The sequence below is a fragment of the Thunnus albacares genome, chromosome 22 (genome assembly GCF_914725855.1).
Source record: "Thunnus albacares chromosome 22, fThuAlb1.1, whole genome shotgun sequence".
Taxonomy (NCBI): Eukaryota; Metazoa; Chordata; class Actinopteri; order Scombriformes; family Scombridae; genus Thunnus; species Thunnus albacares.
In genome coordinates, this window is record NC_058127.1 from 11,132,297 (window position 1) to 11,156,652 (window position 24,356).

Below are 24,356 nucleotides of genomic sequence, written 5' to 3' on the forward strand. Positions count from 1 at the left end.
CATAATCCAAATCTTATTTCACCAGTGGAATCCTCAATATGTCAAACTCATTCCCTTTTCACTATAAAGAAAATACCTCCATGAAATGATTTCATCCATTCCTCCAGCAGAAGCTGTCATGGAATAACCTGTCGAAGGTTGCTGAACATGCTGGATACTCTTGCGGTTTGTGACTGGTAGTCCATGGTGGCAGAGCTGCAGATGCATTGTGACAAAGTAGAGTCTATTTGTGTCCAGGTTTGGGTGCACAAGCATGTTGTCACGTTTGAAATCACTTCTCCTGGAACTGAAGGTAGTCTGCCCACTTTTAATTTTTCTGAGCTTCAGTGCTTATAATTTTTGGTAATCCTTGTGATAGCAAGTAAAAGATTTTAATTAATACAATCAAACCATTGTTTTAAAGTATAATTTAAGAAGTATAATCATTGTGTGCCCATTAATTTGCTCTCCCTAAAATGAAATCCACATCTGCCTTCATTTGCATACATATGCTTCTCTGGGACTTCTGCTCGGTTTTATACGTTGCAGTCGTTGTACTTGTAGTGCAGTCCTAGACAGACACTTATAGTTAGGAAAATTCCTCAATGCATTAAACAACCCGGAGGTGGACTGAAGGTTGGTTGAATTCTTTAGGAGACACGAGGCCATCGTGTTTAACAGAAAAGGAGCTATCGTACTATCTTGCTTCAGCTATATTTAAAGATACACAGTTTGGGGATGATTATGACCAGTATCAGTACTGGAGCCAAAGTCCATTCATTCATTCATTATTGTCTTCCCATAACTAATGAATTCACTGCAATGTGCATGGTCTAATCTTCTAAGGTTAAGGAAAAGAGAGGGAAAAGCACATAAATGTACTACTTTTTATTTGGTTCCAGTCCTTGAGTGCGTTGATAACACATCCTTTCTGTTTGTATCAGTGTCCTTGAATACAGCAGTTTCAGAACTTCCTCTTTCTCTCTCTCATCCACACACACACACATACACACTCACTGGCTTTCATGTGCATGGACTCAATAACACAGAGGGGGCAGCACACATTACTTTATTCCAAAAAGCTAACACCTCTGTGGAGGAAAACAATAAAAAATGTATGCTAGAGAGTGGAAAGGCAGACCCTCTAGGAAAAAGAGCTAAATAAAGTAAATATATAATGTGCAACAGTGTGAAGACACTAAAATGGTGTTAGAGTCAAAGGTGAGTAATTCTGTCCTTCTTTCAAACGCTTTTAACAAAGGCAGATAGGCAGGTGGATAGATGGCGTGGTGTGAGGGTGTGTGTATTCATTCATGCATGCATGCACACATATATACAGTATCTGGGTGGCAGGTGAGAAAACAAAAGGCGACCTGCCGCATTTAAAGATACTTTCAGGGGGAAAACGCGCAGATCACCTGGGGCTCTTATCTAACAACACCTCTGCGCTCTTGGTGTGAGAGCTTTAATGTGCCTAAATAAATGGCAGCCTCCATCCTTCTGCTGGATCGAGCTTTAAGAGACAGACACCTCAGGAGAGAAATGGGCAAGGGTATCCATATAGTGGGGGTTTTTTCCAATGGCCATTTTCCATCAGTTTTTTTTGTAGCTGAATTGCAAAATCCTGTAACTTGCACTTGAACCAGTTAAACCCAGGCACCTTAAGAGAATGATATTGGACATTAAACACGACTGAGGGGGTTTCATTTCCTTTGACACGCAACAAGTACTGGATATGTGAAGCAGATCTGGGTTAAATGGTATCTGAAAATGTTGAAAAAAATGTGGAATTTGATGTTTGTTTGTAATATAACCCATCCGTCTGCTACTCTCAGGAGGATAAAACAAATAATAGGAACTATTTTCTTACAGTATTCAATCTGGCAGTTATTACAACTCTTTGAGTCTTTGAGCTACAATAGAGAATAAGATCAACCAGTAGCTTCCAAGAAACCACAGAAGCAGTTCATTCATGCATTAATTCAATACACATTCAAATACATAATGCATCCCCTTGAAGTAAAAGCAAAACAAACTCATCCCTATCAATGACAATTTGACTACAATGGCGTTTGTTTCTCTCCATGACCGCTCTCAGTGTTCTTGGCCGACGATCAGCGCTGACGCTCGGATGCGGGAGTCTCTCTTCTCCCTGTTCTGTTTCAGTCTCCGAAGAACAGGGGCATTGCCGCGCTCGCCTGCCCAGGGAACATCTGACACCACCGGGGCAGACGGCTGACCTGGCTGGGGGTCTGTAACCAAGAGATCATCACAACATGGATCACAAAACGGAGGAATGCAGGTTGTAATGTAACAGCTGACCACAATAGAATTATTATGAGTATTGCAGAGACACTGATGCTCTTTGTGTTAAGATCAGAGATGGTCGAGCCTGTAAGAGATCTGATACTTCTCACTCTTTTATTATTATCTTGACCTTGTTATAGCATTGATGCTTTTTAAAAGTGCTTCACTGTCAGAAAAAAACATTCGAAAATAGAAAAAGAGTTATGAAAGGGCAGACAGGAAGTTAACGCCTTGTAGGCCTTTCACATTAGTATCAGTTTCATTTCCTTTTAATAGTAGCCTAAAGTTACCAGAGGAACACCCCAGAATCCACATCGTCCATTTACTGTAGAAGACAATTATTCATCATTTGTGTCCATCACAAAGATGAGACCAGGGCCGTGATAGCATCACTGTTTTTTACACATTAATGTGTCCTGTAACTTCCAGTCAGAGGGGAGTTATTTAGGCCCTTAGTTAGAATATGATATGATTTATTTGCCGGTTACAAACACAAAAACAAAATCTTAGGGATAAATCCAAGGGATTCTAACATGGTCCCAAGATGTTAAGACAAAGAACCTTAAAGACGCACAAGACATTCAGCATTAAACTAAAAATAATCCTTAAATCCCAAAAACACATCACCACAGTTTAAATAAAAAATATTATCGCCCATATCAAAATACCTCAGTACAACAAGGACCATTTGATAGCTAAAGTGAAGGTTTCATAATAAATCTGTGACCTTGTTCTATTACCTGACTTCTATAAGCCACGTTCATTATCAACAACTGAATGTGCAGCAGAACGCCGCACCAGTAACAACAAAGGAACTTCTGGCTACATTATTTACTCAAGCGACTTTACATGAACGCACACTGACCCTGTTATTATATAACATACCCACTGACAATATTGTACATATGATGCAGCTTCTGTTGTTCAGCTCTGAGCTGTACTGGCAGCAATCCTTCTGAATATTATTTTTGCATCACCTAAACTAAAGCTATCTGTGAAGTACTGAAGGTTTAAAAGCAGTTCAACTATCCTTTTTTTATTTATTGTTTTAGAGGATTCTACAGATGTTACGTGTTACTGTCTGGCCTGTTTTTCTGACATCAGGGACCATGTTAGAAACAAGTGTTCTTACTTTTGATTCATTGTCTTCTATATCCATCAAATGTTTTTATGAAAAATATAAAAATACTAGGAGACATTTCATGCAGAGGACAGCCTACCCTGTGTTTGTGTTGAGGACCGCGGTTCCTGGGTGTCTCCCATGGCTTTCCTCCTCCTCTGTAGCACCGCCAGGAGCTCCGCCTCCCCAACATTTCGGCCGATTCCCTTCCTGGAGGGCACTCTACGGTGGGTCTGACGTTTCATGTTATTCTGGTGTGTTAGATGGTCAACAGATATTTCAAAATTCAGTCACTTGTGTTGTCATTTATCACTTCAGGTTTTGACTTTGTGAGTTTAAGTAGATTACCAGCATTCCTTTCAACTCCATAACAGCTGATTTTCTGTTTTCATTCTTCTGGTCCTACAAGGAAATGTAGGAATCAAAAGACAGGAAATGTTACTTTGTAACTGTGTTTTAAATTATAATAAAAAATAAAAGAAAAAGGAACAAACAGCTATGAGGATTACTGACCTTCCACGAGCCGTCGTCATCCTGTGAATTCACCAGAGGAAGTCAGATGTTGGTTAGCAGAGTTCATCTATTACTTTGGATTTCTACTTATTCAAGTTCTTCTTGACAAGATCATCAACATCTATTAACTGAATCTTTTTAAATACAGTTTGTCTACCTGTATTCTGCTGGTGGGCCTCAAGACGATGCCTTTCTTTATCCTCTCCATCATCTCATCTATCGCTTTCGTCTTCAGGTTCGGCGCGGGTGCTGAGTCTTAAAGATTAGAACAGATAAAAAAAATATCTTTATTGTATGTGGGGCTCTTTTCTGTGTCTGTTCAGCCATGGCGACTATTGTTGGTTATAGTGACTCCACAGTTTTTCTTTTGCTTGTGCTTAAGTCTGAACCAACCACTGCTGCTTAATAAATGACGTCATTCTCTATATAAACAAGAACATTTCCCAGACACTACAGATGCTAGAGTTTAAAACAACAATATAAAAGGATTCATTAACTGGGACCTAAAAGAAGATGGGAACTTTTCTTCTTTCTTCCCTCAATGGAAATACACAGCGTTTTTTCACTGTAGCATACAGTATTTTGTATAATTTGAGAAAATGTACAGTATGTGCTGCATCTAATATCTAATCTTAAATAAGAAGCTGAACAAATAATCTTCTTTTTTCACAGAAACAAAGAAAATATGCAGCGCTACACTATTTTTTCACAAGAACTCTAGAGAAGTCTCTATTCATTGTAAGCATGGACATTATTTTTTGTTGTAATATTACTGAAATCCAGTGAAAGTGAACATAGTGCGACTCACTGTTTTGATCTGTTTTTTCAGCTCTATCTTTCCTCCTGCTCCTCAGCAAATCAAGTGTACTAGTCAGACAGAGAGGGAGAAAGAAAGAGGTCACAGGGGTTAAATCCTCATATTTCATTATTATATTGATATTTCATTTTACGACATTAAATAGTGTCGCTTATCAGCAAAGATTATAACTTGTCCTTCATTCTTCTCTGACTCCTGAACGATGTATGAACTCATAACTTAAACTTTGTTTAACATCAAATGCAACTATGAATAACTGTAGCTGTGTTTCAGTGATAGAGGAAGTTCTGGCTTTAGTGAAACGTACTTGTGGTAAGTGGTCGGGGCTGGAGGAGGAGGCGGGGGTGGGGGAGGTGGAGGTGGAGCATGGATAAGTTTTTCCTCCTGTGGTTCGGCCGTTGTCTCTGCCCTTTTATGTACATCTTGTAACTGCTTCACTACAAAGGAAGAAGTACATGACATATTCAGCTATTTAGCTATAGGACTAATTTGAGTACCGCTTTTGACTTCGGCTTTTAGAAATTAGTGTTTGTAACGTCAATCTGAGTCAAACTGAAACTTGTCAATCAGAATATGATCCTAAACACACAAATCTTTAAGCCTAAATAACTTAAGTGAGCTGCAAGGTTAAAACTCACCTATAAGACATCACATTAGACAATATTCAGACCGTTAGCTTGTATTTTTGGGTTTTTTTCTCACTGGTTTCCATACAGGTTTTATGAGCTAACATCTAGATGTCAGTCAAGGAACTTTCATGTTAATGCACTTACATTGGCTTCAATATTTCAGCACAGTTTTGACACTTTTCTGCAGTTGCCATTTTACCAGACGCTGTCACCTCATCCTTAAATCTCCTCCATCTAGAGAGGTTTAAACAAGCGCTAAGACATATTTCTGAGAAACACTTTCCCCACTAGCAGCTACCTTCATCCTGGACCTTTGTGAAAGCACTGTTGGCTTCAGACAGTTGAGTTTCTAAGGCCTTCCTCTCCTCCTCACTCTTCTTCAGCTGAACTCTCAGGTTCTGCAGCTCACTGAGGAAACTGCTGTCATCCACAGAGCTCTGACTCTGTTTCATCTGAACACAGACGTGAAAGAAACGGAGCCATGATGAGGAATATTAACAGACCAGAATGGATATCCAATTTGCTCTAATAATAATGATCACATCCACACACACCTGGTCCTGGTAGTAGCGTTGTATATCACACAGCGCTGTGTTGATGTTTGATATCTGTTCCAGAGCTTTTTGCAGCTGCAGACCTGTATCTGAGCTCTGCATCTGCATCGTGCTAGGTCCGTCAGTCACCGTCTGCTGCACAAACATCTGACAAAACAAACCACATCTAGCTTCACCTTTTGACATCTTGAACACATCTTTATGATCATCTGTTTCTAGTAAAATAGAAAAGAAATACATCAACAACAATAAACCACTATTAGAGGAAAAACAAAGTGAGATCTAAATGGCTGGTTGTTAATTTTCTCCCCCCAGGAGGTTGTCACAATGCAGAGAAAATGTTTTCAAACCAGTGTTTGACTGAACAATGACTTAGAAGCCTTGTTAGTGTTACTCATTGGACTTCATTGAAGACTAGAAACAATGCAGACAGAAGGTTTTAGCTGTGAGAGTGATCATAATTTTCCTCCACATTATGTTAAGTGGCTTTTTTTTTCTATGGTGTGACAAATCAATACGGCAAAATTGTGCTGTAGAGCTCATAAATTGCCAGAGTGCTTAAAACTACTGTTTCACAAGCCAGGGCTCAGGACGCAAGATGAATCTGAGGGTTCACGGGATGATTAATAGGACAAGAGAAACTCGAAAACATCTTCTACACACATTTTTTTTCCCATCTTTTTTCTCCAATTCCCTTTTTCTAGTGAAATACTAGATTGTTTTAGCTCTTCAAGGGTCAAAAACTATCTAGACGAGACCAATTGTAGAAGGAAAAAACACTTTGGTTCGCACTATTAAACCTGATGAAAGGTCACATGTAGACATTGCTTTGTTTGAAGGGGACACAAGCCAGAAAGGTTGGGAACCAGTGCGTTAAACATTTGCGTGAACAGTTCTTTTTTTTAAAACTCTTTTATATATGTGGTTATATCCAGGATCATGACCAGGATTTTAAAAATAAGTAGAATCTGCATTTCCTGCAGAAAACGTGCATTATTGCTGCTGCAATCTGCTGCTGCGACAGCAATTACATTTTTCTGTAGCGCCACCTATGGGTGAAATGGCATCAGATTGTCCAGACTTATTCAATGTCCCCTTCTGCGCAGCATTACCTAATTTGGTAGCCAATTACAGAAGAACTGCAGGAGATATCTATAAACAAATGGATGCTGTTTGTTTGGGGGCATCTAAATGTGGTATGTACCAACTTTTGTGAGGATTGCATGATATATGTAGAATAGGAAGCAAAAAGGTGTAAAAACACAAACAGGTGTGGTATATACCAGTCCATTCGTTGTCATCCAAGGACAGTACAAATATTTTTATGGTTCATGAGTTATTAGCCAAAATGTAAAACTCTTAATATCTGACCACGTGGTGGATGATAACATGTTTTATTATGTTATACGTTGGGCACATGTTGACCAAGTATGACATCTTTAGCGTGTCTAGTATTTGAGATAGCCTATTGACGATTTGAGATGCTTATTTTTCAAACTCCTATAGACCGCCATTCAAAAAAATTCACAACTCAGTAATTATAAAAGATGTCAACAAGAAAAGTAATAGCAGTCATCACAAAAATATGCTCAACCTGTTAGAATTGGAAGCCCTTTTCTAGCTGTAGGTATGTGAGAGGACAACACTGAATAAATATAATAAAGATTTGGATAACTGTGTGCAGCAATCACACTGATGAGTTTTTTGATTGGCAAAGAAGTAACTCGACGTGATTGTCCAAATATTGTTTCCAAATGTTGCCAAGAATACAAATCTTGGGGCAATTCTTAAAAATGGATTTCATTTCACACATCATCCTTAAAATCCTGTAATGTGTCATCTACGTGTTATTGTAGTTGTTAAAATCCTCAGAAACAATACAGAGGACACGACTCTGTATTCGATCTATCTCTCCGATAGATCGTACGGACATTTGTGAGAACAGGTCAGTCATCAGAGAAAAGGAAGTGTGAGAAAGGTGCTTTCATTTCTGTGTTTCTACTGTACAGACAGACCACCGCTTTGCTGAGCTCTGTATCAGCACATGTAGCACGAGGCTGCATGCTGCAAATTACACCGCTCTAATCTCTGGTCTTTACTCTTCCCGTCAGCGGAGAGCAATTTTCACACAGCAATTAGCACAATGATTTCATACATACAAACACACAGAGCCAACCAAACACCCACACACACACACACACATAACCACACAACCACACAAAAGGAACAAAGACACAAATACACACACAAAAAAAAAAAACCTCTAAATTGTTTCCTGTTTGAGGCCCTGCATCATTATACCACCATGCATCACAGAGAAGAAGTGTGAATGGTTGGTGTTTTCAAAACACATGAAAACAGACAAATAGTAGTGCATACAAGAGGCATTCAGCACAGGGGGGTCTTTTACCATGAATTGAGAGTAAAGGGGCTGAATTGTATGAACAGTTGGGGGTCCTTTTCACAGGTAAGGACCCCTGCGAGGCGGCCCATTGTGCGCCTGTCCGGTAAATGGAGGACGCTGCGCACAAAGGCGACAATTGCTATATGCTCGGCAAAACATAAAGGTGTCAGGCAAAGACAGGTTGTGCTTAAAGACCACTATTCTCCTTCGGCAGCAGTGATGACCACTAATTACGGGGAAGGGAGGGGCTAAATGGGAAGAGAAGGGAACAGAGAGACGTTTTTTGAAAGAAAAGGCCTTCATTATAGGAGCAGCTGGGGCAGCGTAAAACTGTGGTGTGTGTTTGTGCGTGTGTGTGTGTGTGTTTGGGTATGTGGATTTTAAGTGAATCGGTGTTTGTGTACAAGTGTGTGTTGTTATGTCTCTGCTTTTGTCTTGAGTGTGTGTGTGTGTGTGTGTGTGTGTGTGTGTGGGTGTGTGTGAACGCCTCGTTTCACACAGAGACCCCAGGTTTGACCGATGTGTCATCGGTGTGAAAAAAGAGAATGGAGACCCCTTCTCCTGTCCCGCCACATCAGCTGCTCTCTGACAACGGAAGTGTGTGTGTGTGTGTGTGTGTGTGTGTGTGTGTGTGTGTGTCCCTTCCAACCCCCTGGTCGGGCCATCCGTCTGTTCGCTGTAGCTGCCCGAAGGTCAGCGCTAACACTCCTGCTCCCTTCCCGTGGCACGACCTGTCACCTTCAGTGTGTATAGGTGTGAATGTATGACAAAATGCTTCATGCCGTGCTGAAAACACACACACGTACACACACACACACACACACACACACATATACGCATGCCACGCTCGCACCTGGTGGGCGAAGACTTCAGCTTGTTGCCGGAGGCCCTGCTCCAGCTCCAGCTTCTGAGACATTTCTGTGAACTCCTCTGTGACAAGCTGGGAGACTGCGCACACACAAACATACACACGAAAAATACGTGATGTTAACTTTCATAATGTTAGAAAATTACATGTTATTGTCACAATGTAGTGCTGAAATGATTAATTGCAGTTTTGATCATTTAGCACATTAAAAATGTCAAATATTATCTGGTTCGAGCCTCTCGGTTAAAAGGATGAGATGTTTTCTCTTACTGTTATACCCGACTGTAAATTAAAGGGTCAGTTCACCCAAATTACCAAAAAAATATGCACCTACACTGTATTGAAAACAATCAGCAGATAAAACCAAAACTATGTTTGCACGTCTCAAGGCCACATAAGATCAAATATGGTGGTTTCTTTTGGAATTTCTAGGTTTTGGACTGTTAGTCAGACACACAAAGTTAAACAGTGAATCAATAATCATTAGCTGCAGCTCTAAAGTCATGAGAACTTACCTCGTTTGATTTTATTCATGGTCTTGCTCTGTTTGTTCATTCTCCTCAGTATGGCTTCTTTCTCTTCAACCTCCAGAGCGAGCTGAGGGTAAGAAAACGGCGGTAAGGCTCACTGGTATATCTTCAGTCACACACTCTCACAAACACGGTGGTGTTTCATGGCAGTACCTGCTCTCTGAGTTGGGCCTGATCTCTGCTCATAACCTCCACCTGTTGCTCCAGCTGCAGCTTCTCAGCCAGCAGACTGTCCACTGACGCCTGCAGCTCTGACAGAGAGAGAGAAAGAGGTTTATGATGAGCTGTATTAACAAAGGGCCCTGAATTTAAAGAAATAATAATAATAAAAAAAGCAGCTCCTAAATCTGAGAGACAATCTGAACACTATAATCTAACACTACCGAGCTCTGAGGTCAAAGATAGGGTTAGGAGTAACACCAAACTGTGTCAACATGAATCTTTTGGATAATAAATACGTGAATTATGTGCAGTTAATCAACTTCTTCTAATTAGTTAGCCTGGTAATGTTCAATCTATCATGTTAAATATATGATTATTTTGGGACACATCATGTAGAACAGCCTCCTGTTTTTAAGGTTATTATTGCTACATACAGTATATTCCTAATGATTATCAGTTGTGTTTTACAATTGGTTCTTAATTTGCTTTACCAGCAGACAAAAAAGTGTTTTTAGTGTCTCTTCCATTATAATTTGAATTTTGACTGAGGTGAATCGTGTGCAGCGTTGTCTAACCTGCAATCTTGGCTTGGCTCTGCAGCAGCAGCGTCTCCTCATTACTGCTCTCGCCAGAATCAACAACGTCACCGTTAACCGCAGGGTCGGTCTCGGGGTCAAAGGTCACATCAGACAGGTTTTCAGGCATCTCAGGGATGAGCGGCATCAGCATCTGGCTCCTTCTCTTCAGGACTTTGTTCTCTTTGGTCACCTAGGCAACAGGAGGAAGCGATGGTGTGACTGGAGGTCGATGCTGCTGGTGTGATTTTAGTTTCTTTTTTTAATATTTAAATGACAAATAAGGTTGTTTGATGTCATATGTGAAGCTGCTTCTTACAGCAGCTCTTTAACATTTCAAGATTAGGAAGGATAGAAAAGAAAAGAAAGGAAAAAAACAGGAAAGGACAAAAAAGGAGAGGAAATAAAGGGAAATTAAAGGAAAGGAAGGAAATGAAATAAGGGGAAAGGACAAGAAAGGAAAGGAAAGGAAACAAAAGGAAAAATAGGACAGGAAAGACCATGAAAGCAAAGGAAAGGGCATGATAGGGCAAAGAAAAAGAAAATAGTTGAAAAGAAAGACACCATAAAGGGATGGAAAAGGTAAAGAAAGGAAATTACAGAAAAAGAAAAGAACAGAAAAAAGGACAGGAAAGGTGTAACGGTTAATGGGCATACTTGGACAGCCAGCGCCTCAGCACTCTCTCTGCAGGAACGCTCAATCTGGAACTGGATCTCTAATACGTTCATCTCTTTCAGGAGCTGATTAGAGACTGATAATGAAAGAAAGAGAGTTGTCAATCATGATCATCTCTTAAAAACAGAGAATAGATGAGAGGAAAGGTTTGACTAATATGAAAAATGTACAAAATTAACCTGAAATTTAAACTCAGTAAGATTATTTTGTGTGTTTTATCTGTCCTTCCTTTGTAGGAAGACATATTACTAGATGTGATTGTGTCTATTTGTCTTGTGGTGTGCTGGCATCCAGTGTATATTATGGTCCTGAATAGGAACAAGTAAGTAAAGAAAATGAATAAATGAACTGAATTCTCACCTTCCTCCAGTTCAGACAGCCTTTGATTGGCTTCATCTCTCTGCATTTCCAGGATCTCATACTAACAATTACAGTAAACAATAAAAAATAAGCATAAAAGAGGAAAAAACAACATCAATCACCCAACAAGTAAGTTTGATTCACATTTTATTCTTTTGTCACCAACAGCTGAGGCAACAAAACCTCCATTTATCCTGGTAATCAAGTAGCTTTTGTTGCGCTTTTTTTTCTAATTCAGCAATTAATTTTTCACATTTTTCATTTAAAACAGTGGAAAATTAATGAGCACTGTGCAGAGATTAGAAGAGAAATATTTATTATTATTGTTTATGCATTTAAGTTTGACCAAAGGAAGGCAGATTGTATGATTTCCTGTTAATTCACCATAACATGGGAGAAGTCATTTGACTTTCAGCAGGGTAATTTAGTGTTTCCTCCCATACTGATTGTCTCTTAGAAAGTGACATTAATTAACCAGTAATTTGCCACTAACAGTGATACCTGAATGTCTCCCTCATCTTCAGAGGATGAACCACTCTCTTCGCCACACTCTGTGGGGAAAAAGTAAAGTCATTTTATCTTCGTACAACAGACGGATTGTGAAATGGGCGATGCCAACAGAAAACAGAGAACACGTTCAGTGGGACACGAGCTAACTGAAGATACGCACATCCTGTCAGTGTGACTGCAAGAGGAACTTCACGAGGCCGTCTGAAGGAGGTCAGCAGGAGAAATACAAGAAGTGAAATCACGGAACAATCCCCCATAAACATGTTTCACTCTCTCTAAATTCTGACTAACACCAGTTTAAAGCTGCTACTTCACTTTTTTTTTACAAGAAATCAAAAGCTTTATAGCACTTCAAGAAACAGTTTGACATCTTAGAAAATGTGCTAATTCACTTTCTTTGACAAAAGCTGAATGAAAAAATAGTCCAGCACGTAAACCAGAACATGGTTTCACACTTTGATTTTTGTACTGATTAAAGAGGAGATACAAGATATGAGATTTACCAATAACATGTTAATTAGTGAGCTTCAGAGGTGCTGGTATGCAGATTTTGATACCTTACCTGACAGAGTTAGGCTAGCTGTTTACCACTGTTTCCAGTCTTTGTGCTAAGCTATATTTAGCAGACAGCTATGAGAGTAGTATTGATCTTCTTATCCAATCTCAGCAAAAAAGCAAATTAGCATATTTCACAAAATGTCAAACTGCTGCTTTAAGTATGTAACTAAAGACAGCATGCAATTAGACTAGCTTAGCATGAAGCATGAACAAGGGGACAGACAAAATCTGCCTATCCACATGTCTAAAGCTCAAATATTGACACATTATATCTTGTTTTTGTTTAATACATTCACAAACTGCCAAAAAAAAAAAAAAAAAAAGGTATGGGGGTAATGAGACAGACTATTTCTTAGAAGTCACTCTGCCTAGCCAAGAAACTGTCCCACTCATAAACCCCAGTCTTTACGCTAAGCTAAGCTAAGCTAAGCTAACCACAGCTGCAGACAGATATGGTATCTAATGTCTCATCTGACTCGCAGCAAGGAAGCGAATTAGTATATCTCTCAAAATGTCAAAGTATATCTAAAGGCTGTTTTGGATATCTTAAAGTGATTTTAATGTCACCAATCAAAAGTGTGTGTTTCTTTTTTTTTTTTTAATTTAAAAAAAGAATATCCACTGTTAAAACTACAAAAGCTGCTCCTACAAAATGAGCAACTGCACAAAATGGAAGCATTTTATAGTTAATTAAAAGGTACATTTTGATTTTTTTAATGCACTGAATCCCCAACATCTAAGAAACATTCAGTTATAAAATATCTAAACTAAAATACCTTGATTATTTCACTCTGCTCTGAAAGGAAGTCCACAGTGATTTAATGTTATTTATTTGGATACTGAGAAATCATATTGAAACTGCAATACTCATCATGCAACTAAAAAAAAAAAATCTCCAAAGCAGTTCATATCCACAATATCAAGTCTTACCTGCAGCCGCACAGTCCTCATCTTCAACCCACATCTTGCTGTCTGCAAGGTTGTCGGCTGTCTGAAAACTAAATTAAACTGCACACAAACAAAAAGCTGCTTTCTGTCTGAGCAGCATTCGGTTTATTATGTAAAAAAGAAACCAGAACTCTCTGCTTAAACCCTCCCCCACTGTCACGATTTTAAAAAGAGGAACTTTTTCCTCACATTAATCATCACAGTCCAATGTGTATTTATATCCTGATGACAAGTTTATTGTGTTTTAGACCGGTATTGTTCTTGATAAAGGATAAATGAGGATAAATGTAGCTTTTAATGTCACATATGAGTTAGAGGAGGAGATGTTTGAACTTTTCCCCTTTTTTCATACAGTGAGAAGTGGGAAATGCAGCCTCTGTCCATGCATATGGTCTTAAAGGACGACACTGTCTCTCTACTGCAAGATCAATGTCACTCAAGCAGCCGGGGCAAAAGCAAAGCTGCTTTTATTGCTCTATTAACATCTGTGCTTGGAGTTCATGACCTCTGGAACATCAGACCTGCCATGGGAACCAAATTCTGTGTAATAATTCAGGAGATGACGAAGACGGGTGGCAGCGATGATGTTGATGACATACACATTCCTCCGCTGCAAATAATTTAAAGTCTTCAAATTTCCCATACTTCACTCCTGTTTTATTTACTCTCCTGCCCTCCAGGCAGCCCGTCCTCACGAGAAAAATGACAGTATAGGTCTTAAATTCAGCCGGCAAAAACGACCTATAATTACGCCATCTAGCAGCCGTAGTAATTATGACGGAAATATAAGGTGACAATTTGCCTTATTAGAAGGAGGCATGTTGGGTGGACGGCTAAATAGATAGATAGTAGGGGTTTGCCCGAATACAAATATGTTATTCAGCAAAGCACAAATAGTGTTTTTTTATGAATATTTGTGTCATATAAATATTTTAAAAATTATTTGTTTTCAGGAAGAAAATAAAAAATGTCAATTACCAGCACACATGTCAGTTACATCGCTATCTCAGTCTCTCTCCTCTGCTCTGCTGTGACGTCTATCAGCAGGTCTCAACGAGGGGAGTCACATCCACCTGCTACATGACGCACATTTCCTAATTTGGGCGTCACTCCCAGAGTTGGAGGTGTTCCCTGGAGATAAAGCTGAGCTATTGACACACACGATGTGCTCCTGAGGGACTCTCCATACGCTGTTGTTCCCCTTCTCCTTTCCACAAAGTTACATTGTAAAAAATAGGCAATAAATGAAAAGTGCAAAGCAAGAATCGCCTTTGAAGTTCCTCCCCACATGTTACATGTTTTGCTATCTCTGTGTTATGAGTGTATAAATAGGTCGTCTATGATCTGGGAGACTCCAGTTTGAGACCCGGTGTGTGGACCTCCTTCGTAAGGTAGTTTATTCATGAACACTTATTGTAACACTTTAATTTTCTAAAATTAAAAGCGTAATAAAAACAAAAACAGGATTTTTAAGCCTCTTTCCACTTTTATTCGAATACAAATACAAACACAAATAATTTTGCTGCCTCATCAAATACAGATACAAATACAAATACTGAGCTCTCTGTACTTCCCTAATAGATAGTTTGCTTTGTGCCTTCAACCGCAAGTCGGGACTTTTTAAAAAAAAAACTGTAACAATGATTGTCGTGGTGTTTACTGTTGCCATGACAATGAAGGTTGCGTAACTTTAAGGAAGTAGAAACCAAGTTTCAAGTGATCAAATCAAACCATGATCTTTCCCTAAACTTAACCAGACCTTAACCACAGCGTTGTCACATCATAAAACATCGTTATTTTTTTTAACAGTGATTTGTAACGGTTTTTGAAAGCAGCATATTAAGCTCCTATGGGTCATTTTGGAGTACAGTTACAATCTACCTATGTGGTCATTTAATTATGAGGATGTGTTGCTTCTGGGAGTTGATTTCTAGGAGTGCACCGAGAGCTCGATCAGGGTTATGTGCAGTACAGTATTTAGCTTTGAGCGTTTGATTTGGTTTGCTTGGAGCTGCAGGTGTGTTTGGGGTTTTCTACATTATTTTACATTTTTCACATCTTACAAAAATACGAAAACCAGTCTCTCTCTCAATTCTTTCTGACTTCTGTAGCACTCAGGCATAAGTCTGTTGGTTTCTATGGAAGACTAAAAATGTATCACATATCTATAGTTTCATGTTTTTTAAATGGTTTTCCTAAAACAGCTGAGCACTGTAGTTTTTAACATACAGTACACAAACAGGAGTAAATTGTCCATTTGCTGGGGACTACTTTCAGCTGTGGATTAATACACATTTAGTGGTCTAGTGAGTATTTACGATAGCACATACACCATGTCAACACGTCCTACAAATTAACCATTGACCATGTGCACTCCAGAACAAAACATAGGAGTGTTTTCTAATCGGCAGTAATTGACAGGACAACATCACTTGTTTGTGCTTTCTAAAAGCATTTTTGTTACTGTTAAAAAATAATGATGTTTAATGATGTGACGACGCAATGGTTGAGGTCTAGTTAGGTTTAGACCCAAAAACCACTTGGTTAGGTTTAGAGAAAGATCATGGTTTGGGTTAAAATGATCGCTTTGGTAAGGTTAGACATGAGGTGTGGGTTAAAGTTCGTCGTCATGGCTACTATAATAATAAAATTATAAGGATCATAGTCACATTTTTTGAAAAACTTTCCCGACTGTAAATGTGACACTCGCAGCATGACAGCATTTTGTTCCAAGCAGATTCTTATTAGAAAAAGTTACATCCAGTTACAATATACAGGATCAAAATATAAGATGTCTTTTAGCTGAGATGAATATTAACTATTATTATTAATTGAACAGCATCCAACACCGCTGCAATGTTTTTGTCTTGTGTCCACAGACATTAACCAGCATCCCTCCACACAGCGCTTTAAGCTGCCATTATTAAATTCATGCCAGTGTTTTATGGTGGTCTCAGAGAACTACCTTTTAAATCCTGTAAGACCTCTTTATTTTCCACAAAAACACAGGACCAAAACTACTTTAATTCCCTCATTTAAAAAAAACAGGCCCAGCTAAAATTTAAATAACTATTGAAAAGACCAGATTCAGTTTTTTTTCTTTTAAATCATATTCAACGTACACATGGACGGCCTGCTATGATTCATGGTAGTGACGTCCTTGTGATTTAATGAGTCTTTTCTCTCTCAGTGTGTTGCTCTCTTTGCAGGCACCACCTGAGCACCACCAGCCTGTCACCATGACCTTTACTAATGATTCTTCACCATGTTAATAAAGGTGAAATTGTCACTTAACATTAGCCGTTGTCTGGTGTTTCTTGCAGTGGGCGACATTGTCAAAAACGCGGTCCTCATTAAAACCGGGTCTTTAAATTCTGGTTAAATAGAGACAGATTAGAAAGCCATGAGGATTTATTTTAATTTAACAACACAAAGACTAAAAAAAAAGGCTTAAATAGGCTTGAATCAGTTCTCAGTGGCACTCCTTTTGTTTCAGTCAGAGAACAATTTCTTTTAATCTGTCTAGCCATTTAAAAATCACGTACTGTATCACGTACTGTGTGTGTCTGAAGGAATATGATGTGGAACAGAGAATCTAAATCCGATTTCTCTTGTTATGAACTGTATTTTTCACTTTAACCAAACATTAACAGGCTGTTAATAACATTATAACCATAATATCCTCTTTTAATACAGTCTTGTTCTTCTCAAAAATGTAAATTGACCTTTAGAAACAGTCCTAAGTGGTTGTAGCTACCATTGAGGACACTGAAGTCATGTCTTAAAGTACATTTTTCTGGGAACTTTGGGTTTTAACGTCCTGATGGGAATTCCTAACCTATAATCTTATAGATCCTATAATCAAAAATTAGCCTGGTGGATATTTTAAAGGTTGAATCTGGTATTTTTCAGACACAATATATTTAGATTTGACTACTTTTAGGCCAACAATAATGAATTCAGTATTTTCCCACCAGAATTTTATTCCCACTGACAAATATTTTTTGTTGTTGAAAAAAATAAAAATCCTTTGGGGGGCTCTCAGATGACCTCAGTATTTCTAAATTCTGGTCTTGATCCTCACCTAAATGATTGGTCGGTTATTGGTCTTAGACTGCAAAAAACGTATTATAATCCTCCATGTGTGTATTGTCTTGTTATAACTTGCAGTTGAATACATACAGTAGAAATAATTATATTTGCTCTCAGTTATGCTTCACAGCCTACATGTTCTGCAGCCTGCTGAAAGCATAACTGAGCTGAAGAGATATTCTAATTTAAGCTTCAATGTTCAATGTTTAGAGGCATTTCTTCATAATAGGTCTCACACAAACAGGAAATGAGAAGCCTGGTGCAGTTCTCAACAGACAGGAAGGGACTGATAACAGATTCTGTGACCTGCAGTGTTTAAATAAGTATTCAGATGCTTTACTTAAGTAGCCTATCAATACCACAATGTAAAAATACTTCATTACAAGTAACATTTAAAATCCTACTTAAGTAAAAGTATAGAATTTACGGCGTACATCCTCAACACTGCAGGTCACAGAACCTGAGGTCACCAAATACTGTGAAACACCTGAACAGCACGTGAATAACGTGACCACATCGTGTATCAGTCATGTGATGAGGTTATTCAGGAGTGCACTGACATGAATAAACTTCTCTGCTTCCTTTGGTGGAGACCTTGGGGGGAGACTGTGACCTGACAATGTTACTAACTTGAGACTTGGGGGTGAAAAAAAACCCACCATACTATGAAACAGAGAAAAAGAAACGAGGCATTTTCACTTCTAGTAAATGTTGGAGGTGATTCTGAGAATGAACGATGAGAGATGGCAGATGGGCACTCCTCCAGCAAGGTGGGAGAAGAAAAAAATAATTATTACACATAAAGAAAGTATTCTCACAAATAAGATGTATATGAAATTATTTTTTTCACAAGAAAAATATTTGCATTCATAAAAGATGCCAAACGATCTTTGCATGCAGATTGAAACTAAGCATTTCTGTTAAATGCAGGGAACAACTCCAAAGGCAATTATTTCTTTATCATTTATATCAGTTATATCAGCTTTATAACTGGGGAACACCCTCAACTCCGGGAGTGATGTCCAAATAAGGTAACATGCGTCACGCAGCAGGTAGATGCGTCTCCCCTCCGTTGAAAACAGTCTAAAGCATTTAAAACATCAAAAATGTCCTGTATGTGTTCAGGCTGCTACATACATTCATCATCCATAGATATGGATACAAAATAGTCAAAACTTTTCTTTTCTTTTCTCATTTTTTCCCCTTTTCCTCTATTGTCCTCTTTCTTTTCTTCTCCCTCCTTCTTCCCATTACATGGACACTGTTTAAACATTCATCTTTTAAGGACTATTAATGGACATCTAACAGTGTTACTGTTGAGATCTGACAAATTTACACAACATGTTAATACTGGTATTTTACTTTTACTTTATTTTATCATTTATTTTATTATTGTTAGTTTGTCTGGTGTTGTTCAATGATTGCATTGTATTGGGTTTTCTATGATATGGTTTTGTACTACTGAAAATCTTAGATTTAAAAAATTCTGCGTAGCTCGTTAAACCGTTTCCTATAAGTCAAACACCTGCGGTTCTGCCGCCGCCGCTGCAAAGTTCAAGGTGAGAGTTCAAGTTTATGATCATGTGATAACATGAAAAGAGTCGATTAACCTTTTAACATTCAGTCTCCTTTAAATTCCACCTTAAAGCAGCTTCAAGGTTGGAAAACATCGTCCTCTTGCACACTGACTGACAGTATAACAGTCTTCCAGCTCTTCATTGAAGCTCATAATTAGTAAGTAAGTAAGTGAAATATTTTTTTTTAAAATAGCTACATTAGTCCATGAAGGAAACATAATTTAGATGTGTTGTGCAGCAGTTTATACACATTTCTCTAAATTCAGCCTGACACATTTGGTATCGGGTTTCCACTGGAATTTAATTCTATTGGTTTGAATGAGTTTGTGTTGTATCGTCCATCCTGCAGTACAGTGAGACTGAAGAGGTTTAAATATTAAAAAAAACAACGGGACAGTTCTGCTGCTCTACTGTGAGTGTGTGTGGCGTGTTTCAGACTGAAAGGATTCCCAGATGGATTGCAAATTCTATTAAATAAAAAATATACATATAAAAGTTACTACAGTGAACTCTTAGTGAGCGCAGATGAAAGCCTTCTTTTGCAATTTTTTTTTAAATGGACGCTGGACCTCGTTACCTCCTCAGAATATCTGCTGGTGTGTGTTGCATATGTTTTGATGCTTACTGTTAATTTTGGCTGCATATTTAGCAAAAACAAAGCAAATTAACACCTTTAAACAATAAGGCATTTAAAAGTGCTTTACATTAAGACAAGAAAGGTGAATAAAAGAAACACAACATAGAGTTTAGGAAGAATTAAATAAACAGACCCCCAAATTTAACTCAAAGAGTTTGCCACATACAGGTCTAATTATATCAAGACACCAAGCAAAGTGATCATTATTATCTCCGTCAGGCCTCGAGGGGATCGTGTGTGTGTGTGTGTGTATCTGTCTGCAGCTAATCACGCATACTACAGGAACCATCAGCCTAATATTTTTTTGTGCACATTTATGACTGTATGCTGAAGAACTTCTCATAGTTGCGGTGATTCAGAATTTTTGAAAAACCTATTTTATGACACCACTGACTGCAGACGCCTCGTGCCTCTTAACCACAACTGAAAAACAACTAGCTTAAATCTTGAATCTTTTTTCCGCTAGACAGAACCGATCATGCCACATTAGATCAATCAGTGTCAAATTTTGGTACCATGATTAGTGTATAATCCCACGACAAAGAGAATTGCTGTATTTTCATTATCTTAGAATGAGCCCTTTATATCTACACAGGGAGGAGGTCCTCTTCCACCAAGGCCGCCATGTTGCACCACCATGTTTCTACAGTAGTCCTGAACGGACAAACCAAACACTGGCTCTATAGAGGGCCTTTTGCAATCTGCGACCTCACCTCTACATGCCACTAAATCTTACACACTGCATCTTTAAGTGTGTGCATCATCTTACTGTAAATAATTTCTCTTTGTTTAATGTGAATTGTCTTTTACAGTCATTAGTTTATATTTACTTCTTCAGAGCTCTTGAGGCCAGGTTGAAAAAGCTGAAACCTCCTTCTTTATTTTCGGTCTCTCTCGTCTTCTTTACGTCTCCGCCATGATTGGCTCGAACGCTAAACATGCCTTTCATCCTGAAATCCTCGAGCCCGGCAACCCCCTCCCTCATCTGCATCCGCGCAGTGCTACTTTACTCACGCCTCTGTTTTTTCGAAGCAGAGGTTTTATGACACTGAAAGGGCTGATTTAGGATGTGACACCGCGGCAGCATCTGGTTGTTTAATACTCGGAGCAGAATTGGACTGAAGTGACAGATCGCTGGGTTTTAACGCCACTGATCTGATGTGTTTTTGAGCACATGACTAATAGGGGAAGGTTGTGATTATCTGTGTGTGAAATGAGCAAAAAAAAAAAGAAAAAGTGAATAAAAAAGAAAGATTATGAGCAAGAGACACACACAAACACACACTCACCTGCTCCAGCTCTGGCCTACTCAGCACTAATGACTGTGTGATTGGATTATCCGGGCTTTTAGCTGCGCCACAGCTGCAGCCGACAGAGAAGCTAACCTGCAAAGGTCAAGCCGGGGTCAACAAGAGGTCGGCGGGGTCGTAACCTTTGTATAAGACAGAACCTGGGGCAGGACAGGACAGCAGAAGAGGAAGAGAATGAAAAGCGGATTTTTAAGAGACGAGCGGTAAGAGGAGGGTGTTTTTTTTTTTTAGCAGAACGTTGACAGGCAGATTCGACGGGATCCATGTTTGTGGGAAGTCAGAGAGGAGGACGCTGAAGACAGACGAGAGAGGAGGGGTAGAGTGTGTTTGGAGGAGGGAGACGCGATGCATTGTGACACAAGAGCCTCGCAGACACTGCTGGCCTCCTGGTGACTCCAATGTACGCTGGAAACACAAACAAACAGGGCCGCTGCCGCAGCCGCCGGCCCCATCCACTTTAAAGTGAGACTCCTTTTCCTCTCACGCTCCCTCCCTCTCTATCATAAAAGCCAAGTCTGAGCCATTACGTTTTGTTCAAACAAACACCAACACTTTTTATGCGTTTGCCTCAAAACAGAAGGATATCATTTCCCATGACCCCAAACTATCCTTTAACCATCTGGCAGAGGCCAACAGGGATTTTTATAAGCGCTTTATAGGATATTTAATATGTGGGCCATGTTTACCACTTGATATTATATCACCGTGTAGTCACAGATTTAAAGTGCATTTACTGTTATGCGAGTTATTTTATGATTCACATTGTTGTAGGAGGCAAATAAATATTTGAGGCTACAGGTGTAAATGAATTAGTCCAGTTGGATGTGACTGTGTCGTTGCTGAGAATAGCAGCCTGTGAGTCAATCCGCTGCGGGGGGATTTGTCTCTGCATTAGTTCAGACCAGAGGATGATGACCGATTCTATTAGAGTGAGTAAATGACAATATTCTGCCGTGATTAGTTGCAGCGAACGTTTACACACACACACACACAAACGTGTGACGGTTCTCGCACATCGATCCTGCCGACCTGAGGAAATGAATTCTCAAATGTGTTTCGGGTTTATCGATCGTCCCGCAAACTTCACAGACTTGCAGAAGTCAAATCAGTCATAACTGTAATCATTTTAAATTTGTCGGAGTCGTTTCCTCAAAAGCATCAATCAGGATTTGATCTAGTTTAATTGTATATTTGTATATAAGTTTTGTATGAATGTATTGTGCATTATTCTCACATGGTTTTACTTATTGATTAAAGGGCCGATTACCAAAGTTTGACACTTTTTCTCAGAAATGTGTTGAGTACTGAAAACAAATACTAAATGCTTAATGAGTAGTCTGGTTTTCTTATGCTTTGATCAGATCATTGCTGACATAAATCATACTTTTTAATAATTTAACACGCCTACAGCAACATGTGGTTTGTCAGGATACCTTCATGCTGTTGGACGCTGCCGGTCAGCTATGATTGTGTCTTTCATCTTTTTTTCCATTACTTTTAATCTTTCTTTTGTATTTTTAGCTTCATTTTGTGCATGAATAGTTTTTTTTATGTGCTTCTTTTGTGTGTTTTTATATTTGCAAACCTTCCTGCCATGAACAGCCCCTGCAGGAATGAATGAAATATTTTGAATTTAATTTAAAAAAAAAAAAAAATTGGACTGCATTTTATATTTAGTTCTTGTACGGCTGCTTTGTGTTGTGTGAATGAATTTGAGAAGTAATTTGCTTATTTTGTTAAACAGAGTTTGAAGAAAACACATAATACACCTCAAAGTATGAAAAAAGTGTTTTTTAAATCGTTTTGATATTATTACCAAAAGTCAGGTTTTGAATCAGCCCTGATATTAAAACATTTAAAAAGATAACCTGCCTTACTATTTATATTTCTACTGTTTATCAGTCTTAGTGTTAGTGTAGGCTTTATACTGTATAGTTTTAGTATTTATCAGTCAGTCACATGTAAAGCACAAAACTAAATCAATCAAAGTTTTATCAATTAATTTTAAAATCTTGCAATTTCATTTAGCAGATGCTTCTCCAGAGCAACGTACGTCTGAGAGCTGATGCAACACAAGCAGCGATCTAGTCAGGAGAGAACAACACGTATAAGTGCCGTAAAAACTGAGTTTGAGTCCAACAGGACGTAGATGCCAACAGGCGGTGCACAGAGGCCATGCATTGATTGTATAGGGGCAGATTTTTTTTCTCTTCCTTCAGTCCATCAAGTGCAGATGTGTCCACAAATTAATATATTAATGTATGTTTTATTGCCCTATATATATATATATATTATAAAAGCTCATCTTAGGATAAAAAATCAGCTCAGTCTACCAATGACATGATATAGTTTTCATCTACTCCTGCAAAAATAAACTTAATTTCAACTCATTAAGATCATCGTTGCAACAGGAGTTTGAAGTTATGCTTGTGTCTTGGGTATTTTAAACTGCTATACATACTGTAAATATCCACACAGAGGTAGTGAAGCTTGTGGTTTTTACACTCTGAGCTCTGTAGGTGTCGCTCTAACTCTGTGATCTGCCACCTGTTGCTCTGCCACATTTCTTCAGCAGGTTCTTCCTGCAAGCTTTTCTGCTGGAGCTCTAATTCTCTTTAACTGCAGGGCAATAAATTCAAAACCTGGAAATTTGATTTGAAAAGTAAAGGAAAGATCACCAAAAATGTGCAGATTCAACTTATAACCAGTTTTTGCCCTAAAAAAAAGAAGCTTTAAAATGTCAAATAATAAAGCAGAAGGGTGTGAAAGGGTGTGTCTGTGTGTTTGGTTTCTCTGGGTTAAACTGAAATAAAGCCACTGTATGCCCAACAAAGTACCAGACACACTGTCAGTGTCCTCTATCGTTGGCTCCTACCCCGTCTCCTGTAATGGCAGCTACATCACCGTCTCACAGTGATGATGTCAGAAGGGAAGCCGTCTGCTGAACCCGGCACAAAGTGGCACAGACGGCCGATCACCGTCTCCGGGTCATAACAGGAGAGGAAGCGGGGTGTCTGGTCATGGTGGGCACACAGTGGCACTGTCTGCAGCTGAACACTGGACACACGCACGCACACTGATGTTTACACAGATACATGTATTCACACACACACACACACACACACACACACACACAGTCAGCAGACTGTCCTGGCTGGCACAACAGCTGATAGATACTGATGGAGGCGTCTTTCTGTCTGTCTTGGATGGGAATTATTTTTTCTACACAA

The 24,356-nt window shown here is 38.9% G+C and overlaps 1 protein-coding gene across 2 annotated transcripts; it reads right to left on the bottom strand.

Annotated features, from left to right (window-relative positions):
• Nucleotides 1-860: 860 nt before the first annotated feature.
• On the bottom strand, nucleotides 861-14,042 carry shtn2 (shootin 2). Of its 2 annotated transcripts, none has more exons than XM_044342519.1 (17): nucleotides 13,493-14,042; nucleotides 11,996-12,045; nucleotides 11,495-11,555; nucleotides 11,116-11,210; nucleotides 10,459-10,651; nucleotides 9,875-9,972; nucleotides 9,707-9,788; nucleotides 9,177-9,271; nucleotides 5,920-6,066; nucleotides 5,664-5,817; nucleotides 5,044-5,173; nucleotides 4,728-4,786; nucleotides 4,077-4,174; nucleotides 3,920-3,940; nucleotides 3,755-3,808; nucleotides 3,507-3,657; nucleotides 861-2,231 (listed from the first exon to the last, which is right to left on the bottom strand). In XM_044342519.1, the coding sequence occupies exons 1-17, from the start codon at nucleotides 13,524-13,526 to the stop codon at nucleotides 2,074-2,076; spliced, it is 1,680 nt and encodes a 559-aa protein (XP_044198454.1). In that variant the 5' UTR covers nucleotides 13,527-14,042; the 3' UTR covers nucleotides 861-2,073. The 2 variants fall into 2 exon arrangements, with proteins under 2 accessions (XP_044198454.1, XP_044198455.1); XM_044342520.1 differs by lacking the exon at nucleotides 13,493-14,042 and adding an exon at nucleotides 12,165-13,023.
• Between the last annotated feature and the right edge of the window lie 10,314 nt (nucleotides 14,043-24,356).